The sequence below is a fragment of the Oryctolagus cuniculus genome, chromosome 1 (genome assembly GCF_051225735.1).
Source record: "Oryctolagus cuniculus isolate XC-2025 breed Fujian yellow rabbit chromosome 1, ASM5122573v1, whole genome shotgun sequence".
NCBI lineage: Eukaryota > Metazoa > Chordata > Mammalia > Lagomorpha > Leporidae > Oryctolagus > Oryctolagus cuniculus.
This window is the reverse complement of record NC_142867.1, coordinates 59,086,597-59,109,851: the sequence shown is the minus strand read 5'-3', so window position 1 is coordinate 59,109,851 and position 23,255 is coordinate 59,086,597. Positions and strand designations below refer to the sequence as shown.

Below are 23,255 nucleotides of genomic sequence, written 5' to 3'. Positions count from 1 at the left end.
TCTAATCCATTCTCTCTTTCCACATATTCAGGAACTCCTAAGCACATGTGTTTGGTCATTTGATAGTATCCCATATATATCAATCACTACTTTTTTTCTAATTTATTTCTTTTTTGTTTGTTTGTTCGAGATATTTCCAAGGACTTGAAGGACTTGTCTTATAGCTTGGATATTCCTTCTTCTGCTTCAGCAAGTCTGTTGTTAAGGCTTTCCACTGTATTTTCTATTTGATGCTGAATTCTTCATTTCTAGTATTTAAGTTTGATTTCTCTTCAGTATCTATCTCCTGGCAGAATTTTTTATCCATATCATGTATGGATTTCTTTATTTCATGTATTTGTTTCTCTGTGCTTTTGAGTAATCTATCATTCTTTTAAATTCCTTTTCAGGCATTTCATCAATCTCTTAGTCTTCACATTCTAATATTTAAATGTTGTTTTGTTCCTTTTAGGGAACATTCATTCATGTCTCTTGTGTTTATACATTTAGTTTTAAGCATTTGTGGAAACACTTGTTGGATTTATCCTCTGATGGTTTTTGTCTTTGAAGTATGGCATAGTGGGGTGTCTGTTCCTTCAGTGGAGATCCAGATGCATGCTGGGTGTGGCCAGAGAGCTCCTAGCAGTATTTGAGAGTGGGGCAAGAGTCTAGGATGACACACAAGTTTGGCAAAGTAGATCTCCTCAGTTGTCAGTAGCGGGGAGGGTATTATCACATCAGCTATCATGGGATAGCATTATCACATCACAGCTTCACCTCCTCTTTGACAAGGTGATCTGTGCCTGTGGTTAGCCCCCAGTGGCTACACACCCTACCCATGCTGGCACATGAGCCACACAAAGGATCCGTGTGATTCTCAGTGTAAGCACGGAACCCTCCCCAGTGTCCTATTCCAGGCATTCTGGGAACTCTGAGCCTCTGAAGCCAGACCCACTGATTGCCCAGAGATTCAGCTGCACCTCATGCCCTATCATGCAGTAACAGCATCCCCACAGTCATAGCATGCAAGGCTCTCACAGTCACAGGGAGCAGGGGATCCACTCACCCCACAAGCCTGCCCCATCCGTGGAGAGAGCAGAGATGTTCCCAGAGCCAGCTGCCCGCCAGTACACCACCTTCCCAGTTTGAGTCTGGGCACCTGTGATAGAGTGGGGAGACAGGAGCACCTGAGAGGCCTATGTGGGCACCCTGCCAACTCTCCAGTCCAGACTTAAAGTCAGTGGGGACTTCCACTTATCCCTCCCATATAATCACCTGGTCACCCACAAATAAGCTGCTGCAGCCTCTACTCGCATTATTAAGATGGTGCTTCCTCCTTGCTAGTCACTGGGTGCCCTTGTTGAGGGGAAGGGGAGAAAGAAACGTGCCCTCCCTTCACTGCGTTAAGTGGGCAGCCTGCCTCCTGCCAGTGCCCCAGGTTAGACTAAAAAGCCAATGTTGTCCGCAGGGTTCTCCCTCAGGCAGTATCACCAGTGACTTGGGCTGCAGAGGTCACCTGTCACCTTGCTCCAAGAAGATGGTGTCTCCTCCGGTCCCTGGCTGCGGGAGGCCTGGTGGTGTCCCTGTCCATGCTGCTCCACAGCATCTCTCTTCTTTCTGTAGACTTTCTACTGCAGGCTTCTCTCCAGCTCTCCCTGGGAATGCCATTATTCTGCTTTTCCTCTGTTATCTTCCTGTGGTCAAACGCATCATATCTTTTCCCTATTCAGCCATCCTGGATCCCACAGTATTTTCTTATCTTTTTACTTTCTGTATCATCTGTCAGTTTGTCCTTTCCTTCACTTCTGGTAAAGATGATTTGTTTCTGTTTTTCTTTTCTTTGTTTTTTTTTTTTTTCTGACTACTTCTAGTTTTAGGCTACTAATTTTCAGCCTTTTTAACTTTTTAACAATAAGCATTTAAGATTATAAATTTCTTTTCAAGTACTTGTTTAACTCTGTGTCCAAAAATTTGAACATTTTGTTTTTTATTACCATTCTTATCTACGTGGTTTCTAATATCAGGTATGAATTTATAGAATTTTTTTCTTTGATCTGTGTATTCCTTAAATGTGTGGTTTTTTTTTTAATTTTTAGTTTCCTTAGAAATTTTTTGTTCTAACTCATTTAGAATGTGATAAGGTAATGTGGACTATGTTTTACAGACTCGTTGATATATGATCAAATTTGTTTTATGTTCTAGATAAATTATTTTTACCTTCAAGAGTACTTTGGTATTCATACAGTTATAAAATCTTTCTTTTAGTTAATTTTGTCTTACAATTTTTGCTCTTTTTTGCACATTTCCTGTATACTTATATTTTAAGTATAAATGCTGTAAGCAAGATATAGCTGGATTTTTAAAAAATGCATTTGTGGAAACAATTGACTTTTTACAACTTAGGTTAGCCCGTTTGTGTCATTGTAATTATTATAGTATATTTGGATTTTTTTCTACCCTTTCATTTTTATTTTTCTGTAAATATCACCATTTTACATTTAGCCTTAAGAAAAACATGATTATACAAGTCTTATTTGGTTAATTAATTTTTTCTTAACACTTTAAGCTTTTGGCCTCCAAACTGTTGGTTTTGAGAAAAGGATGGAAACAAATATAGATCTGGAGATAGTAGTTAAAGATAACACATATAAAAACATGTGCAAAATGTGTGGCAAATGTTTCACACTGTGGAGCCACTCCGATCTACAGGTGGTGGCTGACTAATGAACTGTGTTAAAAAGGGTTTAGAAGCCACATTAAGCCTCAGCAAATGAGAAAACCAGGATCCAGTAGCAATATCTGCACAAGTTTTGGGTAGCCAATTCCCTTCTGAGCTTATAAATTGAATGTAATCTCATATTTGCTCTGTACATGCACCACTCTCTGACTTCAGTAACCTTATTTTCTCTATTCCTCTGTTTAACTAAGAAGTTAAATAATGAAGGCTGTTAAGTCCTATGCTTGGCCCCTACCTCATTAAGCAAGCCCTCCCTCCATCCACCTAGAACAGATTAAGTGTTCCTGAGTGTGCGTTAGTCATCCTGCAGATACCTCCTCACTGCTGGTCGCACCTTAGATTTTTGCATGTCTGTGTCTCGCCTACCCTGCTAGACCAGTTGCTCCTTGAGGCAAAGTCTGCACTGTATCCTCAGTACCTAATCTAAGATGTGAACAGTAAACATTTTTTGAAAGGATGAATGAGTAAAACAAGAATAGCTCCAAACAATATAGCATATGTCTTAAATTGGAATTCCTGGAGGCAGAGACTGAGAGGTAGTCTTATGCAACTGACTTATTGAGACTGCTCTCAAGTGAATCTTGTAAGGAAGTAAGCAAGCATGTAGGTTAGGGGAAACAGACAAACAGTGGGGGCTCGGGGTGCTAAAGTCTGCTGTGAGCCTGAGCCCACAGGCTCTGAGCATGATGGGTTCCATGGAGGCATCCCACTCTGAGACCATGGGGCTGCAGTTTCAACCTGTACTTGTCTGTCATTGGCTGTAGGCCACTCCTGGGGACAGGGTACACATTTGCAACCATTGTTCAGGTGCCTCTCATCAAATGAGGGGACATTCCCCAAGAAGAATGCAGTCATAAGATGACAGCAGCTAATGAATAGGTACATAAGCCTCATCAAGGGGGATATAGGCAAAGCACAGTGGAGTCTAGTACAGTTGATGTATTAGAACAAAGGAAAGGGGTTTTGGGGATGCAGGAGGAACCCTGAGTCATGTAACCTCTGATACAGAGGCAAATGATGGAGGAGAGAAGCATGGTCTTCCTCTCCACATCTCACCCTGTACACTCCTTTTCTAGGCAAGAGTCTGCTTGCTGCCTTGACATGGGTATCAAATGCAGGTGTCTGCTTGGCGGGCTGTAGCCTCTTGAGAAGGAGGCTGGCTTTGCAGGCTGCTAAAGTGGGCTCCACTTAGGTCCCCCTTACACAGTTCAATTATTCTACAGCTTAATACAAGAGTACTTCAAAAGTTCTTAGAAATAATAGAATTAAATGATAAATTTATTTTAGTGCATAAAAATTTGAAATCCATGCATAGGTTTTTCATAATATATATTTTCCATCAATATTTTGCAGACCCTTTATGTGCATGGATTTCAGAAAACATTTTGCACAAAAATAAATGTATCTTTTCTTCCATTTTCCACAAACTTTCTGAAGTGCCCTTGTACATAGGGAGAACTGGGCTAGCTGAAAAAAAATCTACAAACCTGGAACAACTGAATGAGAACTTAATAGGATTGTGAAGGACAGCAATTTCATCTCTGAAGAAAGGTAAAACTAGTCAGGTAGAACGTGCCCGTGGGACTACTTTGAATGATCTTCTACCTATGGAGGCATCGCTGTCCAAAATAGCCAGCCAGCTTCCTGACAGAAAGCCTTGTCCCGTGGATTGGCATCTGCTTGCTTGGAAAACGAGTTTTGAGCCTTTCACGAATCGAAGCTGTCTGTGGTATTTAGAATACAGCCGAACTGTCCAGTAGCTAAGTGTAGTCTAATTCTGACAGATGGCTCTCCAGGGAAATTTTCTTTCACATTGGATTATGCTTCCATGCTGAAATGCTCTAATTAAGGGGAGTCTAAATAAACATAGTGGGGGAGTGAAGGGGCGGGGGAAGGTAAGCTGTTTCTTAGGAAGCTGCTTTGGAAAGAGGCCATATTTGCAATCTTTTATCTTCCCCCTCACATGCTCCACTGTGTGCAGAATCTAGGCCAGTGCTTTGCTGAAGACATGGTGGTGCTGGATCACTGGTCAGTTGGGCTTCATTGCCAGTAAGGCCCATCCTCTCCATCCTCTTATCCGTCTGGTTTTCTCCTTTGTTAACTGGCTTGGTGTGAACTTATGGAATAAATGTGTCATTAACATGAGTGTGATTCTAATTGTAAGACACCTCCTCCATTGATCTATGAATTCAGCTGTTAAGCATTGTTAACCTTTGATTTTATCAGTCTTGCTTTTAAAGTATTTAAGACTTAAAGATACTCTTCTATTAGATTTCTCAATGCTTAGCGGTTTGAGTCCTAAGTAACTATAGGAGAAGCACTATCAGATACAGAAGAATGGATGTGTTGCATAGAGTAGATTGAAGAAAATGTGGAAGTCAGGAGTTGGGTTCTGGGTCAGGAAGGGAGTTCTAATCCTGTTTCTGTCATTTATTGAACAGATTTTTGATTACTCACTGTACTCTAGGCATCAAGTACATAACGGTCCCTACTCCCTTGGTGCTTCTGATCTTGTGAGATGGGAACGTGTAAAGAAAGGACAAATAGTAAACAAAAAGGCATACAGATAATGACTTACACATTGTTACACTGTACAGAAGTACCATTGTGTGTTGATGAATATTTGGGTTCAGCAGGAGGTATCCCAAACAGAGCTGTCACGCACACTCATGTGCTTTGTGTGGACATATGCTCTTTTTTCTTGCATAATCATCAAGGAACAGAATGGCTCAGTAGTATGGTAGGTATATGTTTGCATTTTTACGGAACTGCCAAGTCATTTACCAAAGTGGTTGTACCATTTCACACCCACACCAGCACTGTGTGAAAGTTGCAGTTGCTGTACATTTTACCGGTGTGTGGTAAGGCTGATCTTTAAATCTGTTCTAACAGGTATGAAATGGAATATCACTGCGATTTTGCATTTCCGTAATGACTTACAGTGATGGGCATCCTTTCATGTACTTATTTGTTGTACGGTTAGCTTCTTTGATGAAGTGACTTTTCATATATGTTCTCTGTTTTTAGTTGTGGAGTTTACTTTTTTGCTTTCTTATTATTTGGTTATAAGTATTCTTTATATATTCTGGATGCCAGTCCTTTATCAAAGATGTGATTGCAAATATGTTTTCCCAAGCCATGGCTTGTATTTTCAGTCTTTTAACATTGTCTTTAGAAGGTAAAAGTTCTTTATGTTGCTTACTACATTTTACTGACACATCAAAGAAATCTTTGTTTAATCTAGATTTTTTACAAGATTTATTTTATTTTTTTAACTTTTATTTAATAAACATAAATTTCCAAAGTACAGTTTATGGATAACAATGGCTTTCTCTTCCCCATAACTTCCCTCTCACCCACAACCCTCCCATCTCCCACTCTTCTCCCATTCCATTCACATCAAGATTCATTTTTAGGCCGGCGCTGCGGCTCACTAGGCTAATCCTCCCCCTGCGGTGCCGGCACACCGGGTTCTAGTCCTGGTCGGGGCGCCGGATTCTGTCCCGGTTGCTTCTCTTCCAGTCCAGCTCTCTGCTGTGGGCCAGGAGTGCAGTAGAGGATGGCCCAAGTCCTTGGGCCCTGCACCCACATGGGAGACCAGGAGAAGCACCTGGCTCCTGGCTTCGGATCAGTGCAGTGCACCAGCCGCAGCGGCCACTGGGGGATGAACCGACAGAAAAGGAAGACCTTTCTTTCTGTCCCTTTTTCTCACTGTCCACTCTGCCTGTCAAAAAAAATCATTTTCAATTCTCTTTATATACAGATCAATTTAGTATAAATTAAGTAAAGATTTCAACAGTTTGCACCCACTTCGAAACACAAAGTGTAAAATACTGTTTGAGTACTAGTTATAGCATTAATTCACATTGTACAACACATTAAGAACAGAGATCCTACATGGGGAGTAAGTGCACAGTGACTCCTGTTGTTGACTTAACAAATTGACACTCTTGTTTATGGCATCAGTAATCACCCTAGGCTCTTGTCATGAGTTGCCAAGGCTATAGAAGCCTTTTGAGTTCGCCGACTCCAGTCTTATTTAGACAAGGTCATAGTCAAAGTGGAAGTTCTCTCCTCCCTTCAGAGAAAGGGGTACCTCCTTCTTTGATGGCCATTCTTTCCACTGGGATCTCACTCGCAGAGATCTTTCATTTAGTTTTGTTTGTTTGTTTGTCTGTTTTTTGCCAGAGTGTGTTGGCTTTCCATGGCTAAAATACTCTCATGGGCTCTTCAGCCAGATCCGAATCCTTAAGGGCTAATTCTGAGGCCAGAGTGCTGTTTAGGGCATCTATGAGTCTGCTGTGTATCCTGCTTCCCAGGTTATATTGTTCTCTCCTTCTTAATTCTATCAGATAGTATTAGCAGACACTAGTCTTGCTTATGTGATCCCTTTTGACTCTTAGTCCTGTCATTATGATCAATTGTAAACTGAAATTGATCACTTGGACTAGTGAGATGGCAATGGTACATGCCACGTTGATGGGATTGAATTGGAATCCCCTGGCGCGTTTCTAACTCTACCGTTTGGGGCAAGTCAGATTGAGCATGTCCCAAATTGTATATCTCCTCCCTGTCTTATTCCCACTCTTATATTTAACAGAGATCACTTTTCAGTTATATTTAAACACCTAAGAATAATTGTGTGTTAATTACAGAGTTCACCCCGATCAGAATGGCTCACATACAGAAATCTACCAACAACACATCCTGGCGAGGATGTGGGGAAAAAGGGACACTAACCCACTGTTGGTGGGAATGCAAACTGGTAAAGCCACTATGGAAGTCAGTCTGGAAATTCCTCAGAAACCTGAATATAACCCTACCATACAACCCAGCCATCCCACTCCTTGGAATTTACCCCAAGGAAATTAAATTGGCAAACAAAAAAGCGGTCTGCACCTTAATGTTTATTGCAGCTCAATTCACAATAGCTAAGACCTGGAATCAACCCAAATGCCCATCAACAGAAGACTGGATAAAGAAATTATGGGACATGTACTCTATAGAATACTATACAGCAGTCAAAAACAAAAACAAAAACAAACAATGAAATCCGGTCATTTACAACAAAATGGAGGAATCTGGAACACATCATGCTGAGTGAAATAAGCCAGTCTCAAAGGGACAAATATATGTTCTCACTCATAAGTGACAACTGACCAAGCACCAAAAAGGAAACCTGTTGAAGTGAAATGGACAATAGTAACTTGATCAGCCCTTGTCCTGACTGTTGATGAACAACTTAATACTTTATCCCTTTTGGTATTTTTTTTCCTACTTAATACTATAGATTTATTTTATTTTAAAGATAGAGTTAGAGAGGAACAGAGAGAGAAAGAGGTCTTCTATTCACTGGTTCACTCCCCAAATGGTCCCAATGGCCAGAGCTAGACCAATCCGAAGACAGGAGCCAGGAGCTTCTTCAGGTCTCCCACATGGATGCAGGGTCTCAAGGGCTTGGGCCATAGCAGAGAGCTAGATCAGAAGTGGAACAGCTGGGACTCAAACTGGTGCCCATATGGGATGTTGGCACTGCAGGCCAAGGTTTTAACCCACTGCACCACAATGCCAGCCCCTTAATGTAGATTTTTACAGTATGATTTTCTTCTGTTTTCTACTGGAAATTTTATCATTTTAGGAGCAGGGATTTGGCACAGTGTTTAAAATATTTCTTGGGATGTCCCAAACCCCATATTAGGATGTTTGCGTTTGAGTCAACACTCCACTTCTTATCTAGGTTCTGCTAATATGCAAAAGGACGAAGCAGGTAGTGACTCAAATAGCTGGGTCTCCCCCACCCATGTGGGAGACTCAGATTGATTTCTAGGATCCTGGATTTGACTTGGCCTACTCCTCACTATTGTAAGCATTTGGAGAGCAAACCAGCAATGGAAAATCTGTTTGTCTTTGTTTCTTTAACTTTTAAATAAATTTTAAAAGAATTTTAACCATTTAAAACATTTAGCTCTCACATTTATGATTGATTGAGTTGATTTTATATACAGTATGAAATATAGATTAAAATTATTTTTCATTTTTCTTTTTTGCATATATAGTGTCTAAGGTTTCTAGCACCGTTTGTTGAAAGAGAACTACTCTATACATAATTGCCTTTTGCACTTTTGAGGAAAAACAGTTGATCATGTATATCGGTCTGTTCTGGACTTTATTCTTATCCATTTCACTAAATGTCTATCTTTACTCCAATACCACAATGCCTTGAGTGTTCTATGTTTGTATCTCCTGAAATCAAGTGGTATAAATGCTGCAACTATACTATAAATGTTGCAACTTACTTTTTGAAAGCTTTTCTGGTTATTTTAGGCCCTTTATATTTCTGTATGAATTTTATAATCAGCATTTTTCTTTACACACATATAAAACCATCTTGGTATTTTTATTGAAATTGCATTGAATATAAAATCAATTTAGAAAAAAAAATGAAACCTTAAAAACATTAAATCTTCCTAATCACAAAATATACCTCTTCATTTAATACAGTTTCTTTAGTTTCTGTGAACAGTGTCAAAAGTGTTTTGTAGTATGGCTCTCTGGAGCTCTCCCATTGTTCATCTTTGTCCTCTCTAGTACTCCAGTCTGCAAACGCTGGCTGAGTTGAACTCTGGACTCCCAAGTTCATTTCTCTGACTGAGGAAGCCCACTAGATTGCTCCTGGGTTCCCATCTGTCTTTGCTATGTCCTGGAAACTCCAGGAAGTGAGCTGGCCCATGGTAGGACTTGCCTCATTCGTGTCCTGTTCTTCATGCATCACATATCTTCATTGCCTAATGTCCAGTGTCTTGGAAACCATTGTTTCATATGGTTTTTTTGGATTTTTAGTTGTTTAAGATGTGAGAGCAAATTTATTCCCTTTCTCTCCACCATTGTCAGAAATGATGGAGAATTTCTTTGAGACTTGAAGACAGGGAGTGATCGAAGATGAATGATTTCTGGCTTCCAACATGAGCACCTGAAGGAAAGTTGGTATTTACTGAGACAGGAAGCATTAGGTGAAGGTGAAGAATAGGGTTATTGTTGTGTTGTTTTGTTTTTGGCATAGGTAAGATCAGGTGTTCTACTTTTTAACAGATCTACTTTGTGCTATTTGTACAACATTCAAGTGTAAAAAAAGCAAAAATCGGTTGGATCTACTAGGCTGGAGCCCAGAAGCAGAGTCTGAGTTGGAAATTTGAATTTATAATTTGTCAACATATACTGGCTATGGTATCTGAGTGATAGAAGTTGATAAAGTTACTTAATAGTGGAATGTAGATCAAAAAGGGAAAGAGGGTATGGGACCAGCTCCTGAGGACTACTGATATTTAAAATTTGGAAAACAAGACCTTAAAGTAACCTGAAGAGGGGCAACCAAAAGATAACACTAATTAATTGCATCACAGAAGTCACTAGAAAATATTTCAAGGAACTGTGATTGTCAGGTGGGTCAAAAGCTACATTGATGTAGTTAATAAAGAACTGAAAAAAAAATTGGATCCTACAACATGAAAAGTCCTGGGTGACTCTCATGCAGCTTTCTTTAAAGCAATATCTTAGCACATTTTCTGTCCTTGCAGCAGAATACCTGAGTAGTGAAAAAAGAATAGAAGTTTATTTTGTCTCATGGTGCTAGGAGATGGGAAGCCCAAGAGTACCAGCAAGGGCCTATTGCTGCTTCAGCTCGTGGGAAGAGCAGAAGGCAAGCAGGTTTGTGTGGAAGAGGAAACACAGAGGCAGCTTGCTTTGTCACAGCCTAATGTAGTGAGATTGAACCCATCTCTGAGAAGTCATTAATCCCTGCTAGTAACCTAATTTCCTCTTAATGCCTCCACCACCTCTCAACACCATTTCACTGGGAGTCATATTTCAAGATGAATTTGAGAGGGGGCAAACTATCTTCCAACCAGAGCAAGACATAAGGGCCAAAGTCAGCATGGAGTAGACTGCAGAGTGAATGAGAGAGAACAGGAGAATGATGTGTTTAAAGAGCTCTGTGATACCTTGGCTTGCAAAGAGGAGAGGACTAAAAGGTTGGAGAGGGTTTTGTTGAGATGGGAGGGATCTGATATTATAAACACTGACATGTAGGAGCCAGTGTAATGATGCGCCCCAAACATGTAAGAAAGGGAGCAGGCCCCGTGATGGAGGCCTGCGGGACAGTGAGGTCTGGGGGAGAGCTGGTGGATTGGCTTTTGATAAGATATGTCACAGCCAGGAAGGAGAGAGGTCCAAAACAAGTGCAGGTGCATTTGAGATCCAGAGAAAGAAGTTAAGTGCAGGCCCACCTGATGCCCTATCTTGTTTGTGAAGGACAGAGGGCCATGTGCTGAGAGTGAGTATGAAAAAGCCCACTGGCCAGTGCTGTGGCATGGTGGGTACAGCCACCGCCTGTGATGCCAACATCCCTTATGGATGCCAGTGCAAGTTACAACTGCTCCACTTCCAATCCCACTCCCTGCTAACCCACCTGGGAAAGCAGCGGAGGATGAACCAAGTGCTTGGCCCCTCCTCCCTCCCTCCCTCCCTCTCTCTCCCCCCCCCCTTTTAAATAAATAAAAAGAAATCTTTTTTAAAATGAAAGAAATAGCCCCCATCTTTAGAAAGCATGCTGTCCTTTGGTGTGTACTGACCTGATGATTTTTTAATAGTAACAAAAATTATTTGTTAAACTCAGTTTCTTTTTAACCTTGGTCTGTTTAAACATTAGAACATATTTTACTTTAAAAAAAAAAAAGGTTGTCCTTTATTAGATAATATGTTTGATGCAGACAACTTGACTACAGAAAGAACAGTCAATAATCTCAAGTACAAAGTCACCTATAATTTCTCTGCACCCAAAATAACCACTGTTAAAACTGTGATATGTACTCCCTGGATAATCTCTGTCTATGGATCTTCATATTTTGCCTGCTTGTTTTAAATTTTTTAAGATTTATTTATTTGAAAGGCAGAGTGATAGAGAAACAGGGAGAGACAAAGAGATCTTCCATCCTCTGGTTCACTCCCCAGATGCCCACAACAGCTGAGACAGGACCAGACTAAAGGCAGGAAGCAGGAACTCCATCTGGGTTTCCCCTGTCAGTTGTAGGAATCCAAGTATTTGGACCATCTTCTGCTGCTTCCCAAGATGCACATCAGCAGGAAGCTGGATCAGAAGCAGAAACATCCCAGGATCAGAAACAGGCATCCAAACAGGTGGCTTAGCCACTGTGCCAGGATACTCACCCCTTTGCCTGCTTCCTTGAATTGATTTAAGGAAAAAAAAAGTAGAACATATAGTTGTGTGCCTTAAAGTACCTTCTCTTTGTGTGTCTGAGGTCAGGGCTTCCCTCCCAGCCAGGTGATCCTGGGTAAGCAAAATCTAGTACACACCCTTCAGAGAAAGCTATGGCTTTGATCTCCTCTGATCGTGAAACCTAAGCAGGGTTGGGCCTGCTTAGTACAAGGATGGGAGAAAGCTCAGGCTTTTTCTCTCTGTGGAGCCTGAGGGGTCACAGTCAGTGTGTCTGGAAAAGAAGCTGGAACTGATCGATTAACCAATACCGCTTTGAAAGAATTTCCCTCAAAGCACTTCAATCCAATCAGGGCATTGCTTACAGGGTCAGGAACTAGGAGCGAGTCTCTTGTGCATCTTCAGGGATCTTGGAGCCAGCATTTGTGCAAGAAATACTGTTGTGTGCTCTGCAAAGCAAGGAAGTTTGCAGATAAGTGTGTCCACGTGAGTCCTCTTCCTACACAACAGCATGTGGCCGGCAGCTTGATGAAGGGGATGGGAAGCAGAATAGAGGGAATTTTACGGTCTTGCCATTCTGAGTCGGGATCAGGGATCAGTGAGGCAGAGCACGAGGGAGTGGTCCAAGGCGCAGGGAGGCATCTCAGTAGACAGGCTTGATGCTAGGTCTTGTGTTGCCCATAGAAACTGAAGGAGGAAGCTGAATCTGTAGCAGAGCAGCCGCACTTATTTCCCTTTTGCCTTGGAAGAGTGGGAGGAGGGAGGAGACATAATTTTCTAGGAAGGGATTTTCCTAAATACCTGGATTTCACAGCAGTTCGTGCCTTCTGACTAGACACTATTTCTGAGCAGGGGTCCCCTACCTGGTGATGTAATGTTTAATAATTAGAGTTTGACCATATTCTGTGAGGATAAAAGCAGGGAACCTCCCCCATGTAAAGATGTCCACAGCCCCAGGAGGCCACCCGAGAGTCTTGTGTTGGACCCTGTACCGACTCTGCCACCCTCCCCAGTCTTTTTCATCTCTTCCAAGCAGAAATGTCAGCAGATGGTTCTGCAGATGTCACCTGGCCATCAGCATGGCTTCACCCAAAACAGGGAGGCGTCAGAGGAGCCAATCCATAGTCCGTTTCCTTTATTCCAATGAGTTTGGGCCCCTTGACTGGGGTGCAGAGCCCTCTCAGCACACTGGGCTGGACAGCAAGCCCCATAGTCCCGCTGCTAAGAAGAATATGGCTTTATAGTTAAGGAAAGGCCGTCCCAGTGGCTCACAGGTCCCAGGCCTCTCCTCGGAACTCCTCTCATGTTAGCATTTCATACCCGATCCTACTGCCCTCAGCTTCAGGAACTGTGCACTCCCTCAGCATTCTCAATACCTGGAGCTATTTTTAGCATTTAATCCCTTCCAGGTATCAGAGCGATCAGACCTTGTTTAAAAAAAGACACACACGGAAAAAAAAAAATCCTTCTGTATTTCCACATTGTGGACGGGTGGTTTTTTAGGATTTGAGTTGATCCTATTAAAAAATGGGGTTTTCTTTTACCATCTTTTAGATTTCATACCTGGCATGAACCTCATGGCTCTGATCCGTGCATTTCTCAATTCTAGGAGGCACAGAAGTACCTGAGATTGGTTTGACTGATCCTAGAGAAGGAAAGGACAGCTGAATTCTACAGGCTGAGGAAGTAACATGGCCACACCTGGGCAGGGGTACTGCAGGGCTCTCACGGGGACAGGCCATACACCCTAATGCACTTTTGAGCTCCCCACAGCTCTGGGGCTGTCACTTCTAAAGGGCTCAGGAGATTCAAAAGTGGATTTAGAATAGGAAATTTTGAGTAGGCCCCTGCCCACAATCATGACTACGTATGTGCCTTATCAGAGATTAAAAACTTCTAACAGGGTGACAGGTGGCTGTAGTGGGACAGATTGTTCCATGGATGCAGAATATCTGTCTGGGATGATGCAAGAAGTTCTGCAGGTGGGTAGTGGGATTGTTGTACAACCTTTGAATATACCTAAAAGTCACTGAATTGGGGCTGGTGCTGTGGCATAGTGGGCTAAGTCTCTACCTGCAGTGCTGGCATCCCATATGGACGCTGGTTCATGTTCCAACTGCTCCTCTTCTCATCCAGCTCTCTGCTATGGCCTGGGAAAGCAGTGGAAGATGGACCAAGGGCTCCTGGCTCCAGATCAGCTTAGCTCTAGCCATTGTAGCCATTTGGGGAATAAACCAAAAAATGGAAGACCTTTCTCTCTTTCTCTCCCTCTCTGTAACTCTAGTTCTCAAATAAATAAATAATCTTTTTTCAAAAAATCACTGAATTGTATACAAATTACAAATGGTTAAAGAGGTAAACTTTAGTTTATATATATATCATACCACAACAAAAAATATACAAAACACAAAACAGACAAAACATAACCTCCTACCAGGGTGTGAGAAAGACATGGAATCAGCACAGCAGAGCCCTGTTCCAAGTGAGCTGAGTGCAGAGGCACAGAGGTGCCCCTGCCTTGGGCCAGGCACAGGAATGAGATCCCTACCAGACTCCCTCGCCCGCCACCCTACCAGCATGTGTCCTCACACTATCCACTCCTTCCCCCTAATTCAAACCTCCCACCATCCCACTGCAAGGTTCTCTCCTGAGGTCTGAGTACACCCACTGGAAAAAATTAACAAAAATCTAAATTAAAGAAAAAGTTTATTCTTTTCTATAAATCTTTTTTTATTATTATTATTTTTGACAGAGTGGATAGTGAGAGAGAGAGACAGAGAGAAAGGTCTTCCTTTTTGCCGTTGGTTCACCCTCCAGTGGCCGCTGCAGCCGGCGCATCGCACTGATCCGAAGCCAGGAGCCAGGTGCTTCTCCTGGTTTCCCATGCGGGTGCAGGGCCCAAGCACTTGGGCCATCCTCCACTGCACTCCCGGGCCACAGCAGAGAGCTGGCCTGGAAGAGGGGCAACCGGGACTAGAACCCGGTGTGCCAGCGCCGCGAGGCGGAGGATTAGCCTATTGAGCCGCGGCACCGGCTCTTTTCTAAAAATCTTTAAAGTAGTCAAGAAACAGTTGCAGGGTTGTTGAAGGCTTCAGACTGTGTGCTTGGGTGGGTTCCCAGCCAGGTGTGCAGGAAGAGTGAGAGGAGTTGGGAGGAATGCACACTTCCCCAGTAGACCCCAGTTGCAGTGCTCTTAATGTTTCCTAATTAATTCCTGCAAAAGTGAAATAGGTATTATTCCCATTTTACAGAAGAGGAAATTGAGGCATAGAGGAGATCATTGCTTGTTTAAGATTACATGATAATAAGGGATGAGACAAAATTTGAACATAAGTCTATTAAATTTTGTGTTCTATATCCTCTAGGGCTTTTTTCCCCCATTATACCACACTCCAGACTATCTGTCTTGGTATATAAACATGTTTTGAACAATGCTAGAATACAAGTGGTTTTGTGTGATGATTTGAACCCTGCACACTTACAAGAGCCACTGGTTTTCTGTAGGTCTTATCACGCTACCCTCTGTGAATTCATCCCTCCTGTGGGATGCACCTGCAAAACATTGAGCCCTCTTTATAGATCTTACTGAGCAGATGATACATCAGAGCCCGAACAAGGAGCAGGCTGGCCAGATTTCTAGAGAACTCATTGATAATGGGTACTAAAGAGTTAAGGTGGAGGAAACTATGAGTCATGGTTTCTTTCTGGGAAAAGGTTACCTGCAGTTGGAAATAATACTTCAACAGGCCACTTGGGAAACCAATGACATTCCCAAATAGCTCTGGTTGTAGTCCGTGCTCATGAGTGTGTCTTTTGAAGGGGTAAGTCCAGTCCACTGAAAATGTCAGGACTGAGATATTTGGGTGGTTAAAAAAAGAAAAAGAGACTAGTACTACCTCCAGCGATCCTGTCTCTACTCATCAGAGCAGTCAGCTTCTCTTCTACAAGCACTGAACAAGGTACTGAAATGGTTTAAGTTTGAAAGACAGCCAAAAGCAACTCCCCCCTGAGTTGTCCACACACATGGCTCTGTCCTGCAGGCCAGGAGTCTTCACTCCGTCTTTCCTGTCTCAGCCTCTGCCTCACAGACAGGTACCTCTGAAATGCAGTCCCACGGTCTGGTCTGGCTGACTATGCTTCCTCTGCCTTATCTCAGGGCTCCTGCGGTGGGTTCCTCTGTCATCTTACAGGCCCAATCCTCTTTCCCCTCCATGTTCATGGCCACAGCTCCCACATTCATGACTGGCATTGCTGTGGCTGTCACCACCAACTTTCAACCTGAAAATATCATTTTTCCAGAAGACATGAGGTTCGGGCAAGAGGGAGCAAATAAATGCAGAAAAAACAGGAGAGACAAACTTTTACCTTTTAAATTTTTTTCTAAATAATATATAAAATAATTATTCCCAACCATGGCCCCATACTGAATTCCATCCTGTTTGGAGGTGACAGTGACTTGTGGGGTCAAGCTTGGAGTAGGCATCGTCCTGGGAATAACAACTATGATACAATGCTTCTGTCTTAGAAATATTGACATCAGAATGGCCACCATAAATATATATCACTATATATAAATAGGGTTTTTTAAAGCATTTTAAATTATTTTCTGCTTCCTTGAAAACAATAAAATGGTATATATTGCTGTTTCTCAAAGATGAAATATGAGCTTTGATAGAAAAGAAAACTAAAACCTTAGTAGTTCCCAGGATTTTTGTACAAGGATTGCCTGCATTTTGTTTGCAGCAGTGGTTACATTTTCTAGGTTCCACTGTCAGTGCTAAGTGGTGGGGCACGTGATCAGCCAGGGTCAAGCTCCCACAGTTGGTGCACAAGGGTCCTGGGGTTTGGGTCAGCTACCTCATGCAAGATTCACGGTGAGGCTGGCCTACTTTTGAGAGTGGCTCCTGAGTTACTGGCTCCTCATGTGTCTGGCCGGAGCTCCAGACTGCTCATTCCCCACCCAGAGCCTTACCCTGTCATCATTGATTTTATGGGGAAAGAAAGCTTTCCCTTTTGTAAACACCATCCCAATGTCTTCAATAAGATGATGTAATGGGATTAATGATGCACTTTCCAGAATCCTCATCGATTCCGAAGATGGAAGTAGAAACTTGAGACGAGGCTATGTTTTGTCAACATTTTGCTGCTCTAGTAAGCAGAGTATTCTCAGAGAAGCAGTGGGCCTACTTGGAAGATAGGCTGGTATTTGAATACCCAGGGCTGGGAGGATTCCATTTTGTAAACATCATCAGGAGTGTGATATTTGGGAAAGGAGACAGCGAGGGGAAAATAATGAGTAACAAGCAACTACTCCGTTGCAGAGCCTGCTCCAAGGGCAAGCTGGTGTCAACTGGCTTGGGATGTTTCCCAGGACACAAACCCCCGAGGAGGGCTGGGCACGCGAGAGGGTGCGAGGGGGCAGAGAGAACACCTTACTTTCTTTTGCAGATCTAGGTCTGTGATCAGCCTGAGGAGGGCCCAGATGGTGAGCAGTTGTGTGTCTTCTTGGCTAAACCCCGAATGGCTCGACAGACGAGTGACCATCCCTGAGGGGGCTGGGAAATGCATGTGCTTGTGAAGTGCTGGGAGTCTATCCAGAGTGGAGCAGTCTCTGCCGCAGGCAGACTTCTGCCATAAAGGATTTCAAAGGAAGTGGGCCTTCTCCTTCCTGAAGAAGCAGAAACGGAGAATCAAGAGTCTCTACACCACTGTGATCTGGGCACATCAGGGAGGGAGAAAAGAAAATGTCTGTCTAGCAAGGCAGCAGGTTTGTGCAGCTGTCCTGAATACGGGCGCTGTGATTCACTGAGGGTTTATGTGGACTCAGGAAGTTGTGCGACAGTTATTCCATACTGCCATCAGCAAGTGAGCTCTACTACTCACCTCATACCTTGGATAACCATAAGACCCAGAGATCTCTAAGGTTTGGAACATATGATGCCTGTAGCTGGTTATGATCTCAATAACAAAAATGACCTGCTAATGTAATACTGGTGTACTATAAGACCTGTCATTGAATCAATGCAATGGCTTTCTAATTGTTTTTAATTATTTTTTAAAGAATTGTTTATTTGAAAGAGTTATGGAGAGAGGGAGAGACAGAGAGATGGTGGGGCGAGGAGGGGGAGGGGGAGATCTCTTCCATCTACTGGTTCACTCCCCAGTGACTGCAACACCTGGTGCTGAGCTTATCCAAAGAGTTTCTTCTGGATCTCTCATGTTGGTGCAGGGGCCCAAACCATCTTCTACTACTTTCCCAGTGGTACATCAGCAGGGAGCTGGATCAGAAGTGGAGCAGCCAGGACTAGAACTGTCGCCCACATGGGATGCTGGCACAGCAAGCAACGGCAGCCCCCTTTAATTATTTTAAAAATATTTTTTTGATAATCAGAGTTAGAGAGAGAGAGATCCATCCATCCATCTTCCATCAGTTGATTCACTTCCCAGGTGGCCACAGTAGCCACCTGAGCCATGCCAAAATCAGGAGCCAGGAGCTTCTCCCAGGTCTTCCATGTGGGTGGCAGAGGCCCAAGCACCTGGGCCATCCTCCACTGCTTTTCCAAGGCCATTATTATGGAGCTGGATCAGAAGTGGAGCAGCCAGGATGTGAACCAGCACCCAAATGGGATGCCAGCCACCTGCTAGACCACAATGCCAGCCCCAGGCTTTGTAATTTTTGCCTAGTCCTGTAGGAAATCGTATAAAATAACGTGACATGTGCTCCCTGCAGTTGTTAGTGAAGATAAGACTCAACTATGAAATACTCAACAAGCAATTCAGAATAGGGTGCCTACAAATGCATAAAATACAGAGATTGCAGTGAGCTATGAAAGTGGAAGACATCATGGAGTAAGCAGTTTGGTGCTGGTCCCTGAAGAGTAGGACTGGGTAAAATGATCTCCAAAGTAGAGTGGAGGGGACATGCATTGGGATTTAAAAATAAGATATTAGGACTTATATTTATATATCCTCATCTTTATTTCTCTTTTTGTTTATGTTTATTATATATATAAAATCTGTTAGGACTCTATACATCATATAATTTGTAAGTAAGTAAATATATATATATATATATATATGAGTATATAAGATACATACCCAAAACTTTTTGACTTTGTTTTCTGTTTAATTAACATATAATAATGTACATACTTATGGTATACAATGTAATAATTCCATATATATACACAATGTGCAGTGATCAAATCAGGGTTAGCATTTCCATCTCCTCATAATTTCTTTGTGCCTAGAGCCTTTGAATTCATCCCTTCTAGTTCTTCATAAGCTATACTATACTATACTATACTATACTATAAACTGTGTTTACCCTACTGTGCTGTAGAACACTAGAACTTACTCTTCCTAACTGTATTTTTTTTTAAATTTTTTTGACAGGCAGAGTTAGACAGTGAGAGAGAGACAGAGACAGAGAGAGAGTTATAGACAGTGAGAGAGAGACAGAGAGAAAGGTCTTCCTTCCGTTGGTTCACTGTACCAATGGCCACTACGGGCGGCGCTGTGCCAATCCGAAGCCAGGAGCTGGGTGCTTCCTCTCAGTCTCCCATGCGGGTGCAGGGACCCAAGCACTTGGGCCATCCTCTGCTGCCCTCCCGGGCCACAGCAGAGAGCTGGACCTGAAGAGGAGCAACCGGGACTAGTACCCGGCGCCCTGACCAGGACTAGAACCTGGGGTGCCAGCGCCGCAGGTGGAGGATTAGCCAAGTGAGCCACAGCGCCGGCCTCCTAACAGTATTTCAGTTCCCATTATCCAACCATTCTGAATCCTCACTAACCCCTATCCTTTCTGGCCTCTGGTATTCAACATTCTACTCTCTTGGAGCTCAATGCTTTATAAGTGAGAACATGTGATATTTACCTCTGTGTCTGGCTTATTCCACTTACCATCCTCCAGTTCCATCCATTTTGCTGTGAAGGACAGGATTTCACTCTTATGGTTGTATAATATTCCATTATGTATACATTTATAGCACATTTTGTTTATGCCTTTATCTGCTGATGGACATCTCAGTTGATTCCATATTTTGATTATTGTGAATAAGGCTATAATAAATAAACATGGGCGTGCAATATGTATTTGATATGCTGATTTCAGTTACTTTGGATATATACCCAGAAGTGGGATTGCTGGATCATATGATAGATCTATGTTTAATTTTGTGGGATATCTCTGTACCATTTTCCACAGTGGTTGTACTAATTTATATTCCCACCAACAATGTATAAGAGTTCTCCTTTCTCTGCATCCTCACCAGCATTTATTTTTTGTCTTTTTAATAATAGCCATTATAAGTGGGGTGAGATGATATCTGATTGTGGTTTTGATTTGCATTTTCCTGCTGACTAGTGTTGTTTGGCATTTTTTGTATACTTGCTGGAGCTTAATATACCTTTATTTGAGAAATGATTTTCAGATCCTTTCCGCATTGCTTAACTAAAGTGTTTGGTTTCTTGTTTTTTGAGTTTTTTTATATTTTCTGGATATTAATCCTTTGTTAGATGAATAGCTTGCAAATCTTTTCACCTCTTGAGCTGGTTGTCTCTTCCTTCTGTTGTTTTCTTGGCTATGCAGCTTCATAGTTTGAATAATTCTGTTTGTCTACTTTTATTTTTGTTGCCTATGCCTTTGGAGGTCTTATCCAAAAAATCATTGCCTACCAATATCTTGAAGTGTTTTCCTCTAGTATTTTCATAATTTCATGTCTCACACTTAAGTTTTTGAGTTGATTTTTTATACGGTGAGATATAGCAGTCTGGTTTCCTTCTGCATGTAGATAGCCAATTTTCTCAGGACTATTTGCTGATGTTATGGTCCTTTCTACCATGTTTTTGACACCTTTGATCAAAATCAATAGGCTATAGGTGTGTGCTTTTATTTGGGGGTTCTCTCTTCTGTCTCACTTTTTGGTCAATGAGTTGATTTTTATGCCAATACCATATTGTTTGGGTTATTGTTGCCCTGTAGTATGTCTTAAGATCAGGCACTGTGATGCCTCCGGTATTGTTTTTTGTTTACTTGTTTGTTTGATTTTGCTCAATTGCTGTGGTTATTCAGTCTTTAGTGGTTCCTTACAAATTTTAGTGGTTTTTTCCTGTTTCTATAAAGAACGGCTTTGGTATTTTGATGGGAATTATATTGAATCTCTAAATTACTTATCTCTCAATATTTTTGACATTCATATGCCAGTAAAAATTTATTTCCTGGTCAGCACTATGGCCCAGCGGGTCAAAGCCCTGGCCTGAAGCACCAGCATCCCATATGGGCACTGGTTCTACTCCCAGCTGCTCCACTTCTGATCCAGCTCTCTGCTATGGCCTGGGAAAGCAGTAGAAGATGGCCCAACTCCTTGGGCCCCTGCACCCATGTGGGAGACCCAGAAGAAGCTCCTGGCTCCTACCTTCGGATCCGCACAGCTCCGGCCTTTGTGGCCATCTGGGGAGTGAACCAGCAGATGGAAGACCTCTCTCTCTGTGTGTCTCTCTGTAACTCTTTCAAATAAAATAAATCTTTAAAAAAGTTATTTCCTCTATGCTTCAGATTCACTGTTGGTTGCCTGATCTGGGATGTCCAAGTTGGAAATCTTTATTTTTCCTTTTCCTGTCTGCAGAGGGCACTAGAGAGGCATTGTAAGAGGAAGGTAGCTTTTTCTTCCCCATCCCAATTCTGGTGTGCTCTCCTCAGGCTTCTGCAGGGAGCCACAGCTTCTCCTAGGCACCCAGCGCCCAGCTCCTACAGTGTGGGCAGCTGCTTCAGTGCCAGCCTGCACAAAATAGCCTCCACAGCGCTCAGCCTATGTAGGGCACAGCAGCCAGCAGACCCAGAGCCCAGCAACTTCCCTTGGGTGGTTTTGTAGCAAAGTGCTTTAACGAGACGACTTCTCATGAACAGTTTTTCCTGGCACCTGGATGGCAGATTTCTGGCAAATGCCAAGGTAGTGGGTTTCCAGTAAATTCTGCCAGCATGGCCCACAATGACTTTCCTGCCGTTCAGTGAGTGGTGGCTCTCTGAGTCTCCCTTGAAGGCAGGGAACATCACTTCCTTGGGTACCTTGCCCTAGCCCAAGGGGAAACAGCTGCTCCTCAAATCCACTGTTCCTGTGGTCTTTATTTTTTTTAAGACATGTTTATTTGAAATGCAGAATTAGAGGAAAGAGAGCAAGATCTTCCATCCACTGGTTAACTCTCCAAATGGCCACAACAGCTGGGTCAGGCCAAAGCCAGGAGGCTAGAACTCTGTCCCAGTCTACCACATGGATGCAAGGGCCCAAGTAGCCCGGCCATCTTCTGTTGCCTTTCCAGTCACATCAGCAGGGAGCTGGTTCAAAGGGGAGCAGCCTTTACTTAGTATAGAGTTGTTCTTCTGTGTATAAAGTTAATAAAAAAAAATGGATTTTAGTAGAGAATGGGACTGGGAATAGGAGAGGGAGGAGGAGGAAGGGTGGGAGAGTGGCTGGGAGGGTGGGTATGGTGAGAAAAATCACTGTATTCCTAAAGTTGTACTTATGAAAGGCATGGTGTCTGTGTTCCTTAAATAAAAGTTTTCTTTAGGAGGAAAAATAAATAAAAATTTAATTTTTTTTAAAAGTGGAGCAGCTAGGACTCCCACCATAGCACCAGCCTCCTCCTCTAGTATTTAGAGTTCTGTTTCCCTTCTTGCCAGCCAGTCCATCACTACATCAATTCTGTTACAGTGAATCATTCTTTATATTAAACTTTCCTGTCCAAATTACTAGATAGTTTCTCTTCCCTAAATGGGCCTAGACTGACTCATTGCTTATTAGTAAAAATATTTTGAGTGTGTATTGCCAATATATGTATATTTTCCTGTCAATTATATTTACTGGTTTACTAATTTTCATGAGCCTATTAAAACATGCAAAAATTTTCATAAGATGAAGGCAAAAGCTTATATATGAAATGTTGCATTTCAGCTGTACTGCTGATTATAATGGCTTTATACTCTCATTAGCAAATCTTTCAAATAACAATATAGATCAACCATGGTTAATCTTGACTAACAGCAAATAAATACCTTCATTTTGTGGGCCTGGGAGTATATTTCAGAAGGTACGCTAGTAGGCAGTGGGAATAAGGCCCTGGTTTGTGGGGACTTCTGCCACCCTACGATTATGAGCGTCAGAACTGGTCCCCTCCCTCTGTCACCGAAAACTGGTAATGCTCTCAGATAAGCTGACTCTTCCCTCTCACCCCCGTGGAAAGTGGGTGTGAACCTCAGTCATGCCCACACTATTTTTTAAATATTGTTCATTTATTTAAAAGACAGAGTGACAG

General features: G+C 42.5%; 1 protein-coding gene across 9 annotated transcripts in view; it reads left to right on the top strand.

The window, feature by feature from the left end:
• SYT9 (synaptotagmin 9) overlaps window positions 1-23,255 on the top strand; it is a 219,527-nt gene that overhangs the window by 102,290 nt on the left and 93,982 nt on the right. Inside the window, exon 4 of one of the 9 annotated variants that reach the window (XM_089311194.1) lies at window positions 17,394-17,958. The exons of the other annotated variants lie outside the window; for them this stretch is intronic. Within the exon in view, the coding sequence (XP_089167320.1) occupies window positions 17,394-17,399 (6 nt within the window). The 3' untranslated portion in view covers window positions 17,400-17,958. Of the gene's footprint in view, window positions 1-17,393; window positions 17,959-23,255 lie in introns of those variants that run through there. 9 annotated transcript variants of the gene reach the window in all.